This window comes from Ambystoma mexicanum, chromosome 3q (genome assembly GCF_040938575.1).
Source record: "Ambystoma mexicanum isolate Mex_15411 chromosome 3q, UKY_AmexF1_1, whole genome shotgun sequence".
NCBI lineage: Eukaryota > Metazoa > Chordata > Amphibia > Caudata > Ambystomatidae > Ambystoma > Ambystoma mexicanum.
In genome coordinates this window covers 751,753,833-751,768,238 of record NC_090926.1, presented here as the reverse complement: position 1 = coordinate 751,768,238, position 14,406 = coordinate 751,753,833, and the positions used below count along the sequence as shown (strand labels likewise).

General features: G+C 46.5%; 2 protein-coding genes across 5 annotated transcripts in view; one reads left to right on the top strand and one right to left on the bottom strand.

The window, feature by feature from the left end:
- The window catches only part of TEN1 (TEN1 subunit of CST complex), a 528,532-nt gene that overhangs the window by 361,028 nt on the left and 153,098 nt on the right, over positions 1-14,406 (top strand). The gene's annotated exons all lie outside the window — the stretch shown is intronic.
- Positions 1-14,406, bottom strand: part of EVPL (envoplakin) — a 160,418-nt gene that overhangs the window by 23,431 nt on the left and 122,581 nt on the right. The window contains exons 15-18 of the mRNA XM_069654718.1: positions 13,360-13,538; positions 12,260-12,398; positions 7,033-7,226; positions 4,631-4,781 (exon numbers count right to left, since the gene is read on the bottom strand). Of these exons, the coding sequence (XP_069510819.1) occupies positions 4,631-4,781; positions 7,033-7,226; positions 12,260-12,398; positions 13,360-13,538 (663 nt within the window). The remainder of the gene's footprint in view (positions 1-4,630; positions 4,782-7,032; positions 7,227-12,259; positions 12,399-13,359; positions 13,539-14,406) is intronic.

Below are 14,406 nucleotides of genomic sequence, written 5' to 3'. Positions count from 1 at the left end.
GTGGTCCTGGCAACTAATCCTACGTTCGTCCCAAAAGTTCTGACAGTGTATCACAAACACTCGTCCATTGTTCTCCCTACTTTCTTCGCGACACCATCATCGACAGCAGAAAAAGCTCTTCATACCCTGGACGTTAAGAGGGCTCTGAAATTTTACCTACATCGTACACAGGAACTCAGGTCTACTCGACAACTGTTCATCGCATATGGTCCGTCGACGAGAGGAAAAGCAATCTCTAAACAGGGATTGGCTCGATGGGTCTCATCGACGATTGCGTTTTGTCACTCCAAGGCCGGAAGGCCACTGCAAGGACATCCTAGAGCCCATTCTACAAGATCAATGTCCTCCTCAGCAGCTTTATGGGCAGGAATTCCGCTGACGGACATATGCCAGGCTGCGGCATGGTCAGTGCCCCACACGTTTACCCGCCACTACTGCCTTGCCAGGCAGCATGCGGACGAGGTGCAGATGGGAAGAGCTGTCCTGCGCCATCTGTTTCAGTAAGGTAAGCTCCACGCTGTGGAGAATCTGTTTTCTACCTTTTTGATGACAGTATACTTTATGTGGGTAAGGTTATATGAGTTAACTTATTCCTACTGTACATATGCATTGTGTAGTATGGTGAGGGTATATTACATTACATTCTCACCGCCGTCTCAAGTGTTACTGCTATACAATCTATTCTAAGCATGTGAATCCATGAAAGATCCAATGCTGGAGAAGGGAATAGTTTCTTACCTGTAACTCCATTTCTCCAGCATTGGTATCTTTCATGGATTCACATGCGCCCGCCAAACCTCCCCGGAATGCAATGTATTTGATTGATAAGTTTAACCCTTCCTACTTTGGAGGGGCCGAAATCTGAAGGGGAACCGCGGGGGCGGGCCTCTTATACTGGGACGGCCTACGGAGCATGCGTAGGCGGGTCCTAAAAGGACGTAGATAGGACACAAAAGTGTCGAAAGTTTTCCTATAGGAAAAGGCTACATATGTGTACCGAGGGGTCCCAGTCTGACGACGGGGAATATTCTACGCATGTGAATCCATGAAAGATACCAATGCTGGAGAAATGGAGTTACAGGTAAGAAACTATTCCCTTATTGGTCATTTATATAGCGTTTATACACTTAACAAGCGTTTCAAAGCGCTCCAACGCAAGGAGGGTGAGTAGATAAGCAAACAGAATCGACATTCTTAATAGACATTGGAACATTCAGAATTGGCAAGTGCTGTGTATTCGGAGGTACAACATAGAACAAAGGGGGATGACAACATATGACTTAATTATTGTATGTGCCTGACGGTCATTTCAATAATGCAAGAGCTATACATATAAAGAGGATAGAGGTGAGGGGGGAGGGTACGGTAAGACGAACAGGGCAAGAGACCCTCATACCTGCCTGACAGCGTTTCTGATAGTGATAAGTGCATGAGAAAAGTAGTTGGGGGGGGGGGGAGCTGTACTGCACATTCCTTGCCAGTCTGGACGAGGCCTAATAGATAAGGTGGATACAGCTGCAGAGCAATAGGTGGAGGTGCCAGGGATGTTATCAAAAAGGATCACAATGAGTGCAGTGCATAAAAAAGGGGCAAGATGTAAAAAAAAACACACCCTCAAATGATTTTAAACGGAGCACAATGCAGAGAAAAAAGGATGCAGTCAAGTAAAATGCACAACCACCTAGATTCGATTTTTAAGCAGAGCAAGTGCAGTGACAGAAGTAGAGTAGGAAGGAGAGGTAGACAGGCAGAGAGAAATAGAACAGTTAAGGTTGAGGTGTCAGGGGAGGATGCAGTAGAAAGTTCAGCCATCACTCACACGATCTGAAAGGGTGCAAAGTGGTGCAGGAGAAAAGTTCAATCGGGAACAGGTTGCCGCTGCATGGTTGATTGAGCATGAAAGTTGGGGGGACCCCACTGGCCCGCCAAGATCCAGACAGGGCCTTAGTGGTGGGCTTTGGGAGGGTGCCGGCGATCGTCTGCCAGCATTGGTCTCTGTCTTCTGTAAAAGGCAGCAGGTATCCAATCATGTGGTATCCCTCCAGGAGCAACAAAAATCAGCTGTCTCTGGGTTGCCGTGATGGAGAGGAGGCCCCCGCCGGCAGCGTACATGTTTGAGGGACTGCATGCAGCAACCAAAGAGGGAAGAGGAATGTACCGTAATGATGTGTATATGTCTTAAAAGGTGCTCCGTTGCCCTCAGAATATACATATAGAAATCCTAATTTTTGGAGTGGGCAGAAGGTTCACCGACCACTGCCAAGCCACACCAATTCTGAGGGGAATTTGTATCCTCAGCAAGGGGATGATTGATTAGCCCAGAGCTTGAGGGCTATATCTCAGACGCTGGAAGAGCCCAGAACCAGAGAAGGAGAGTGAGCCAAGAGCCTGTTGAGGGATGTATATCAGACCCTTGCAGGAACCGGGCACAGGGGAGAATAAGTCAAGAGCCTGCTGAGGCCTATGTCTCAGACATGGGCAGAGATCATTCCTAGAGAAGGAGTGTAGGCCAAGAGCCTGCTGCAGTCTTTACCTCCGACAATGGTGGAGAACACGCAGAGAGAAGGGCAAGAGAGTCTAGAGCCTGTTGGGGGCTAGTTCCCAGACCTGCAAGAGGAGAGAACGTGCATAAGGCCAGTTGCGGACCACTTTCCAAACGACTCAACCCCTGAAAAGAGCGGTTATATGTGATTTTATCAAAGATAATTACAGAGAGGTAAGTTTCACCGAAAATATAATACTGAAAAAATACTGAATATTTTTGTTTTTATTGAACGGGATGCACAAGGCGTCCCGTTCAATGACTCAAAATACTTTTTTTTTTAAGAACGCAGAGTTACTGTTTTGGTGACCCGGGGGGCTAATGACCTTAAACCCCCGTTCCAAGTGCTTTGCTCAAGCCGTTAACTTGCACTGCTGTGCCATTCTAGACCTTGGAACAGGGGCTTAACGCCACAAGCCCAGTGACCATATCTCTACAGCCCTGAAATCTCTCCACTAGCTCCCGGTGGCTGCAAGGATCAAGTTCAAGACCCTCAGCATCGTCCACAAGGCTTTCTGGGTCCGGGGCCCGCACTACATCCAACTCTCTCTTCCGAAATACCTTCCTTCTATAACCCTTCACTCATCTACCTCCAACTCTCTGAGGGTCAGATGCGTCTCTGGGCAGAGAGGGAGGGTGGGGGGTTTCGGGTAGATGCCTCTCCTCTACAGGTGCTTCCCTCTGGAACAGCCTCCCTGCCCCTCTCAGACTTGAGCCGGACCACCTGAAGTTCCAGCAACAGCGCAAGACCCTGCTTTTCTCCTATGCCTTCTATCTCTCGCTCCCTTGCTAACCTACCTGTCTGCTGTGCCTATTGGCTGCTTAGTTCCCTCAGGGTCCCCGGGTACCAGGCCCCTCCATGACCAGTTTTCTTTTGCACTGCCTCCTGGCCTACCGCGCACTTAGTGGCTGTAACTGTAACCCCTACAGCCCCCCTGCCTCCTTACACTTACCCAGAGCCATGCTGCCCCGATCGCACTTCCCCTTTCCTCTCCCTTGCACTTCCGCCTCTCCTTTCCCTGCACTTCTATTCTCGCACTTGCACGATCCGAATGATGACACAAGGCCTAGTAAGACTGTTTGTCTTGTCCTCCCTATGTCTTCCCTCCCTGTCTTGTGACGCATAGAAACACTGGTGTACAAGTGCGTTATAAATGCCTTACCATATCATATATCATATTATTATTTACATTGTGCAAGTTGCCTTTCTGTCAAACACTGACCACAAGCAGGTGACCGTGTCACACAGAAGAGGTATAGGTATTTTGACCAGACATTACTTTTCATTCTGGTTCTTGCAAGCTTGTATTCTTCCATCCATGATGGGGAAAATAAAGTTAGATTCTACTCTTTGTGCTTAACATAAGTATTTATACATTTTTTAGGTTGGTTCATAATGTAATTTTCTTGCTTTTATTCTCCATAGAGCCATACATTAACATATTTGTAACAGCTGCACCTGAGGAGGTAAGTGGCCAAGTATTCTAAAGTGTAGACTGGATTTAAATATCCTCTCTACCTCTTGTGCTCCTGGGCAGGGCCAATGGTTTTATATCACTGCAGTAGCTGCCAAAACTGGGATAACAGGTATTGGTTGTGTGTTGTGAGGGGGGGGATGATGTGGAGGACTCTTGTTCTTCGACAGTGCCAAAATGACTACTGTCCTATGGATTGCCCTTTAAATAAAAAAAAATACAAACACAAAATGCAAATATATAAGGGGTGGGAGGTGCCTTCATTGGCTGAACATATCAGGTCTGGCACAGTTAGCTGCAGTGCTCTGTGGAGTCACCCTGGCAATGCTCAGCGCACTGCCTGGACTATTTCAAGATTTTCTGGAATCATTCTTTGTCTGGAGGATATTTCTAAGATGGGAAATCTACTGGGGGGTGTATCCATTCGAACGAAACTATTTGATTTGCTGATGTGAGGTATACCTTGTGGTTTTGCTTGAAGAGCAAGTCTTTCTTAAGCCTTCTTTACTCTCACCACCAGTCTTTTATGGCTGGGATTGTAGTCTCTAGTGGCGTCACCTGATTGCCTTAATACCCAGGCAGCACCTGCCCATTACCAGCTCCCGAGACTTACCTTCTGGGACTGCAGCTTGAAGTTGATCTGGCCGGGGCCATCTTCAGGGTTCACCTTATTCTTTGGTAGTCCATTTAGCCACGTGTCAAGGTTGTTACTGGAGGAGGTGAACTGCTGATAGTTCAGGCTTGTGTCCCTCAGAATCTTCTCTCTGGAAAGAGCGATGAGAAGGGACATTAAATTACACATTGAAACCGAAATGCTCAGAAGCACAGACAGTGATACATAGGTTAGCCAAAATGGGAAAATGTATTCCCTATCGGTTCCTTTCTTAGGTGGGGAGCATTTCACGCAGGACAAATCATTTGCACAAACAGAACCTGAATGATCAAATGGCTGTATTCTGGAAACATCCAAGCGTTTAATTGGTTGGTACCATCCACAGAAAGACAGAAAAAAAATAGATATTTATAAACCCAAGCAAAGTAAAGTTAGTGAATTACCCCTGCACCTGGGGACTGTTTCTGTATCTCCCAGTCCCCTAACCAGCACTTATGTCTGCACTCACCCTGCACTTGCCACCAGCTGGCCGTTCTTATTTATTTTATGTGATTATTTATTAACTCATGTACTGCACTCCCCCCCATTCCCCCCACTTTTCTTTTTCCCCCTTCCCTTGCACTTGCGCGATCTGAATGACACCTGGCCTAGTAAGATTGTTGTGATGAAAGATAAGCAGGCAAAACCCTCTTTTTTGTAAACGGGGGCCTGACTCTGGAGGGTGGGTACAATGAGAGAGAGAAGTAGAGTCAAAGGCTACCCTAACCCAAAGCGTTACATAGGGTCACAGAATTGCAGCGAAGCTAGATAGTTGCTAGCTTAAAGGACAAAAACACCTTGTGATACAAAAATATCAAAAGAAGAATGATTTATTTACACTAACACAAAAGATATATTAACAAAATGTGCCATGGCACTGAAAGGATGCATCATTGAGCACATGGTAATCTGCACATTCGTGGGTTAGTAGGCAGAGTGATGAATGTATTACTTGTATTGCTTAGGATCACAATACGTTCATATTGTCGACACACAGATTGGTGTTTCTGGTTCGATATATTGATGACAAGTTGCAGTGGCTGTAAAGAGTAAAGCAGCGCTGCTGGGCTGTACCAAGCGGTCTTCAGGACAGTTAGTTGTGGTCGGAGCGATGTTAGGGATGCGCGTCCATCATGGTCAAGTAAGTAGGCGCTTGGGTTGTGGTCTTGAATTCCAGTAATTTTGTTTTAGGACTGGGAAGCAAACTGCAACTGGGGAGCTGTTTTAATCCATCAAAGAGCTGTGCTGTGTACGGAGCTCTGTCCCTAGGACTCATAGCAGTGACACAGCTCGTTTCGTGCCACACTTACGAGCCACCCGCTGGCTGCACTTCTCCCTTCCCCTCCCCCCTGGCACTTCTCCCCTTCCATCTTCCCCGCACTTGTGTGATCTGAATTACACAAGGCCTAGTAACATCGTTTTTAGTCCTCCCTTTGTTCCCCCCTCCTTGTCTTGTTGTGCCAAAAAACACTTGTGTACAGGCACGTTATAAATGCCACATCATATCATATCACCCAGCACGTGGAGCATGCTATCCAGCACCTGCAGTCAGAGTCATAAACCGGAAGTTGGAAAGCAAATCTGTTCATATAAATATCCAAGAGGACTATGGATACAATCATGGATGTGTTACTGAGCATCAAACTGTCACAATCAAAGATCAAACAAGGTTCAAACAAGCAAGTAGCCTTGATGTTCACTGACTCCGATATGCTGCATGATTTCACTATCAAAACAATTGATATGACTTGCTATAGACTTTGGGAGATATCTGTATATAGGGTACAAGCTTGCTGATTAGAAACTATGCAAACAAATTTGTGATGGTCTTCTGGTATGAACTGCCAGATATACCACCCAACGCCAGGGAAGACAGAATCGGATGGAAGATGTATAACAACACATCAGAATGAGTGGCCAGGGCTTTGCGCACAGTAAAGTGAAAATAACACTCAAATGTAAAGCAGGTTTTAGGTCGACGTATCTGGGAAAATTATAAGACTGATATGGGCGCAAAGCCGTGCAAGGAGCGGACCTCTCTGGTGCCAACTGTAGGCATGTGTGAAAATAGATAAACATAGCTATGGTTTTGCCACAGATTAAGAAGCAGTTTTCAAACCCACCTCTTACCGCCTTTCGATCCCATTTGTTGTTAATTAGAGACTCAAATGTGGACTAAATTGCCAGGGTGCAGTATTTGTTATACCATACTGTTCTGCAGACACACAAAATTTGGAAATGGACACACACCTAAGGCGTAACAGTCTTTCTGCAGGTGATCACTTAATTCTTGGCATGCACTTTTACATCGGTCTGCTCACCCCTTCTCACCTCCCCACCCATGGCTTAGCGGCCCCACTCACCGTTGGTCGAGCTGGTCTGCTACGCCATGGTAGCGATCGTTCAGCCGCTGAACCTCAGCCCTCTGCCGAGGTAGGTCGGGGCTGTACTCCTGGAAGTTCGACTGCAGTGCGCTGCACGCCATCTCAGTGTCCTTCAGACTACGGTTAACCTTCAGCAGGTCATCCTGCCTGTCCACCAGGGTGCGCTTCATTGCCTTAGAGGAAAGGAGGGAATGTCACAAAGTGCGGGCTAAAGGGGTTACAGGCGTGAGAGAATAAGGGCCATAGGGACCCATTGCAAACACACACACATCAGGTGTGGCAGGGGCTGCAGTTCTGGCTTCCGTCACACATACAGAATAGATACAGCAAATCTATATCCCCACCCACCTCGCACGCAATAAAGTGGTGCAGCATGGGCAGCCATAGTGCAAGTGCGCCTCAAACAGTGATGATAAGCACAAGCAAACACGTTGAAAGCTTTTCTATCATATGTGTATTTATTTATTTATTTCTATTTGTATTTATTTGAGCAACAGGGTAGCAAATTCGATCACAATTGACTTGCAATAACATATTTACAGATGGCGGAGACATTTCCCTGAATGTGCTTGTACATCAGCACAATGTTGAGAACAAGTGGTGAGCCAATTCATGATGCTTTGAATACAGTGCAGTATAGACCAATGACAAAACAAAAGTGTAACAGTGTTACCATACGGTGGCAAAGAGTGCTGTATAAATATACAAAATTACATTATTACACAGCACTAGAGGGAGTGGTGGGTTCAGGTAGGGAGGATGGGCGAGAGGGCAGGTGGAGCTCCCTCGTTGGCAAGGAGGTTAGGTTTAAGCCGAGCTTTGAAGATATCCACAGTTGGTCTGGCTTTCATTGTTATGGGCAGCGGGTTTCACTGGAGTGTGGCAAGTAGAGAGAAAGAGTGGAAGTGAGAGGAGACACACGGGTGGGACAGTGAGGTTGAGTGTAGAAGAGGATCGGAGGGAATGAGATGGTGAGTAGACAGAGATACAGTCAGCCAGATACTACTGAGGAGCAAGACCATTGATAGCCTTGTAGAGTAGGAGAAGGAACTTGAAAAGGGAGTGGTTGCGCATGGGGAGCCAGGGAGCATGGAGTTGGTAGGTAGAGTGGGGCAGAATCTGGGTAAGTTGTAAAGAGTGTGGGTAATAAAGAGGAGGACTTTGTCTAAAGCGAGGAAGGAGTAGATGGGATGGCCAAGGAGAGGGAACAAGCTGTATTCCAGTTTTCTGAGCAGAAGGGTGGAGATCAGTTTTCATAGAATGTTGGTGATTAAAAAATTGACACATTTTCTGGACTTTGAGAAGGATAATACAAACACCAACAGGAGTGATGGTGATGAATTGTTGCAGCTGGAGGTTGCTATCAAAGAGAACTTCAAGGTTGCGAGCCAGAGGTGAGCAAGCAAGAAAGTCAGGGAGGAAGTGGATGGCAAAGTGGAGGGGAGGAATGGTGTTGGAAGCTAGCAGAAAGATGACAGCATGAGGCAGCAGAGAGCTCTCCAGTGACAAATTGCAGTGAGACCGTTGGTACTCCTTTTCTAGATGGCGGGGAGGAAGGAGTAAAAGGTGAAAAATACTTGCATGTCACCAGCAATAAAGTGATAATTACAGCCAACAGATGAGATAAGTCTTTTTAGGCCGAAAGTATAGAGGGTAAATATCAGAGGTCCAAGGACTGATCTTTTGGGGATGCTGACAGGGAGAAGGGGGGGTCAGAGGTTTGGTAGTTCCAAGAGATTTTAAAGAAGTGACCTTCCTGCTAGGTGGCAATCCAGACTAGAGCAGATTTGCAAATTCCACATTTGACAGGTACCGCACAACATCAATTGAAATGGGACCCCATAACTTTGGGGCCCCATGTTATTCAGGCAAAGGAAGCTTTATAGCTTTTCTTAAGTGGTGATTTAGGGTCTTGTGTTCCACTGTTTCTCCTTCTCCTGCTTCCTGAATTTCTTTATGCTGCTGTTTAGTTTAAAACGAAACCATTCCGGAACAGTTTCTTTTTAAAATAAAAGTATAGGAACTGTGAAACCTAATTTTCAGAAAGTAGAGGAGAACCGCTCCTGCCCATTTTGACCACTGAACCTGTGACTTTTAGGGCACTAGTCCCCAACTCCTTTAGAAGGGAAGAACATTGTAAGTATAGGGCCCCATTTTTATGATGCAGTGTACTGTGTTTTATTACTCTTCTAAATTACTTACTTTTTCTAGACTGTGTTTATTACAGACTTTGGTTTTCGTAGCTTACTTTACCACATTTACAGCACTCTGGGAACTGACCTCACTTTCAAAAGCATTAAGTGGTGGTGTTCTTTTGCAGGAGCACCACAGGGTGGATGTACATATGTTAAAAGCAAATGTTTGATAGCATGAATTACCTGTGATTGTAATTGTTAAGCGTTTATTCAGGCCTAATGAATATTTGTATTCTTATATGCTGTGCCTAACTTGTATTAATATGGGAACCCCATGGTGGATGTACATATGTTTTGTAGTGTATGTTTAGTAGATTTACTTAGCTGTGATTTTCATTGCAAAGACTTTGACTCATGGCCTAATAACTATTACTGTGTTTTTATACAATATGTCAACTTAAAGTATTAAGAGTGCTCTGTGTGCGCTTAACTGAACCCTTTGCCATCTCCACACTCTCCTACATACAAGCCTTACTGCTTGGTAGAGTATGGCTATATATTAAGGAGCGGGGGTTGTCAGATTCTGAAAATCCATCTTAACAAGTGACATGAGCCAGAATCCTGGAAAGACAATGCTGCAGTTCCTGATTGTATGAAGCTGGCTGTTAGTGAGGCTGATCAGTAAGGATTAGACAAAGGATATCAAGGGATTGATGTAAAGTGGAATTACCATATACTGGAGATGGTTATGCAATACAGTGTTCAGACTAGTAATTATAAATATAAATGTATCTATCTATACACACAGTTGCATTCATTCAAAATACTAAAAAGTACAGCAATACATACACATATATAATCACAATGAGATATCAAAAAGGGAGCCCATTCCATACATAGGAATGTACACAGTTCAAGGGTTTAGTGCTGTTACCATTAAATGTAAAGTGGGGGCGATTATATTACACACATTACCGCAGGCCTCCCAGTTTATAAGACAGGACCAGTAGCTAAGCTTAATGAGTCCAATTCATCGCCTCGGTGCACCGCAAACTTCAAGGTAAGCAACCACATTTTCGCTAGTTCAAAATGTAATTCAAAGTTTTTCCACCGGAAATAATATGCTCAATGTTGCCGTTAGTACTTGAGTCCGCGACCCAATTTGTATGACTTTTGCAAAGGTAGGTTCCCTGCAAAGGAAGAGGACAGCTATACATCCCAGTCATCCAGGAGGGCCCACAGACAGGATTTCTGGACTTTACGTCCAGTGTTACCAAATGGGGAACCATTTGCGATGTAATTGTTCCATAGATGACTAGGCTGAACTCTGAATGAAATAGATAAAGGACTTGAGCTTTCACTCGTACAAAGTTGGTGGACCACCAGGAGGCAACAGTTGTGATGATAAATTGAAGTGTCCCCACACAGGTTCTGCAGACCTCAGTACCCAGGTTCCAGCAGGAGGCCTCTTCTTTGTAGAGAGCAGCAGCAGATCGGTGATTGCAGGACTGACCAGGAGAATGCACTGAGAGTTTCACAGCGCCAGGTTGCACAAGATCCAGAAAACCAAAGTAATCTCCTCTTCAGATGGCGGATGCCACCTGAAGGCCCTTGAATCTTCCAAGCTCAAGGAGGGCGACCTCTTCGCTTCAGGACGCGGAACTGGTTAGGACCAACAGTTCAAGAGAGGGAGGCACCATGGAAGGTATCCCGTCGACAGACGAGCAGAGCTGCACCTTACGGTAGATGGCTTCGACAAGGATGTCCCAGCAGCAGTCTTCCAGGGGCCCTCTGCACCCTCTTGTGCTTCAGATCCTTGGCTTCAGTTGGCGGCAGAAGAACGGCACCAGATCCTCTCCAGATACACCAAATACTGGCTTGGCGACCACAGGCACCGAACATGTTACATGCAACATTTAAACTCTGGGCAGCTTTCCAACCCGGGGAGAGCCATGTCCTCACACAAGGTCCAGTACCTGTTTTGGGGCTGTCTACAGCCTATTGCCAGCCTGTACCAGTCCCATGCCTACCAAGTATACTTCCCAGGCTTTGGCCAGAGCCAAAGAAGAGGATGGCCACATCCTATCCTCGTTCAGGAGGAAGGCAGCCAGAATGACAGTGAAGCGCCAAGACAGGCCTTAAAACAACACGGCCAGCCATTTTGAGTACTGTAATGCACAAAAGCTGACTGTGTCGGGAAAAAGTGAAAGGCATACATAAGTGCACCAGAAATGGTGCAAATAAAGGTACAGCTGCCAACAGCCTGTCTTGGCTTCAGTTAGTATGTGAAAAAAACTCATAGGCCAAAAATAATGTGAAAACAAGGTTTCCCTGCACTACTCTCTTTAAGGGGGCAGTAGTGCTATAATAGATGTAAATGGGGGAGGGGCAGGGCCCCCCTGCACTGGTACCCTTGAAAACTGGCCCCAAAATGAAATGATTTAAGCCAAGAAGTGAGTTTTGAAAATACCTCAATCATAAATGAACATGTCCGGGTCACCAAATGCTCAGCAGATATGCTGGGGTCCCATTGAAGCACATGGGAAAGCTGCAAGAAAACACCTTCCCCAACAGGGCCACACATGACAAGGTTAGTAACTGTATGCAGGGCAGCCTGTGGTCTGCTCCTGCCCTGATCAGGTTTCAAATATGGCGTTCCCTAAACCTTTTGTTCAAATAAAAGGATTTCTGTTAATGGTGTTAGGGTATAGTTTAATAGGGCAGTACAAAGGAGAAGCGGCGGGCGGAGGGGATGGAGCGCTGTGCACCAGTATAACATGGTATAACAATAGGGTAGTGCTGGAGGGTGGCTGAAGAGGAAATGTTAGGGTGTGAACTGTGGGATAATGGGGGGCTTCCCCACGATCCTTTGTCAATTTGTGTTTAAGGGCAGTACTGTTGATAAAGTAACAATAATTTGATATCAAAATACTGAAATGAAGGATACAATATGTTTCCTAAATTAATTTTACTTGAAGCAACATGAAATATATATCAGCATCAATACCACGGCAATGTAGCAGCCTGAAACAGATGCGCGGGATTGCCATGCTGCTTGCCAGCTGCCATACCTTGATCTCTGCTGTCCGGTCCTGCAGGGCATTGGGAGAGGAGGGCAGGGCCCCATCATGGGCCAGGTTGGTCTCAAAGCCGGTCAGGGCCTCATCCATGATCTTCATCTTCTTCTGCAGATTGAGGGCGGCCTTTGCTCTAGAAATAGAAGAGCAGTAAAGATTTGAAAACCGATCTGTCAAAGCTTTATTGGCAAGGACGGTAGCTTTGACGCTACACAGTCTCAGTGTGCAGAAGCACCGCTCTTTCGTCTATTTGTGTTCCCGTTCTCATGTAACCATTCCCTCAAAGAACTGTTCTACCGTTTCTACTGCAACTATTCTGCATAATCCTGCTTTGCATGACCCTGGTCATTCTTTGCATAAAGATGACTGTTTCCCTGATAATTCGTTTTTTCCTTCAAGGGGAAGGGGTATTATCTTATCCATGTACTCGCCCACGACTCCCAATGGTAGCAAAGTTTGCAGAAAGGATGGAACACTCACAGGGAGTGAAGGCATGGATGGCTTCCTACTGGGATCCACTTTATAACGAAGCAGTGTTTCGATTCATGCTTTCTCCACCCTACTGCTTGACTAGCCTTATTCTATGGGCCATGCGTCTTGATGGTACTATGCATCATGCTAACTAGTGTACATGGAACTGTAATAAAATGCACCCCCAGAGTCTGTGATGATTTAGTGTGAATGATCGAACCACGCTCCCCATATCTGTCACCACCTAAGTGTGATACGAAGTAACCCCCAGAAGAGCTACATTTTACGGCGCCTCATTGTATAGCACACAGGCCAAAGGCTGCCTCCCTCTGTCTTTGATAAGGGGCCACAGTTCACATCCACTGGGCTATTCATCACCCATCTGTTCTCCCTTCACCTGCCTCCTGCTTTAGATGAGATACAGGCCCCCTGCTTCTAGGGACTGTAGTGATCATCTTTCAGCCGGGATAATGTACCACTGAGCCCCAGACTGTGATTCTTTTTTTATCCTACGCTCCTTCCCTCCACTGCAGCTTCTGCTGTAATAGCAGACCCCCGGGTCCCTGTGGTGCAAAGCGTACCATCTCCATGCTCCTCGCAACCAGCAGGCTCGCTGTACTTACTCCTCGTCGTAAAGGCTGGACAGAGACTTGACCTCGTTGTACTTGTTCTTGACGTTGGTCATGGTCGTGGGAATCTGCAAGGCCTCGGGCCCGGAGGGCTTCTTGGACAGGTAGGATTCACACTCTCTCTGCGCCGCGTCCTTTTCGGACCCTATGACCTGCAGTCTCCTTCCGACCCCCTAAAGCAGATAGAGTGTCAAGTGACAGGTTAGCGGCAAGAGGGAGAGGGACCATATCCAGCGTCCCCGTTACATAGTCACGTGCTGGAGAGCGGGGAAAGGAGAAGGTCTCTGCTTTGTGACCTCTAAAGGAATGGGTTACAGATCACAGTCAAAGACGTATGTAGGCAGCGCACACAGCACCCCAAGAAGTATTTACCCTGGAGGGGCCGGACGATAAATTCCCTTCACTGCTCTCCTCAGAGGTGGAGTGTCCTATAGACCACTCCATCTCTGCCATAAGCACCCATCTTTCAACATTTTGAAATATAAATTGTAATTGCATGCAGGCTACACGCTGCTTTGAGGGGCAAAGGAGCACTTAATTTATGTCAGGGACGCAGCTTTTTGACACTATAATTTTATGTGGCCTGCAGAGATGGCATGTGGTTTTCAGGTCTGTTGTCAAAAGTTAATTCAGTTACTTTGCATTCTGGTACCTGTAATTTGCTTTTCCATTTTAAATGCAAGGCTCAGAGTACCAGAATGTGAGTATGTCGGTCCGGTAAAAACGGCACTGGCAAGCTACCGGCACCGTTGTTACCGGGCCGGCATACTCCGAGTTCTGCGTGCGGGTGCCTTTCCGCCCACCAGGTCTGACCTGGCGGGTGGAAAGGTACCCGCTCGCAGACTTTGACCGATACACCAGCACTGTGTGCAACAGTGCCGGTGCTTCCGTCCTCCCCATTCCCATCGAGTCCTGCGGGACTCGAATGGGAATGGGGAGAAATGTTTCCATGCCTGGCTATGGGGAGTTACCGGGACCGCCGGGGCTGTAATGCCCTGGCAATTCCCCACTGCCAGACGCCAGAAAAAATGGACAACTCTG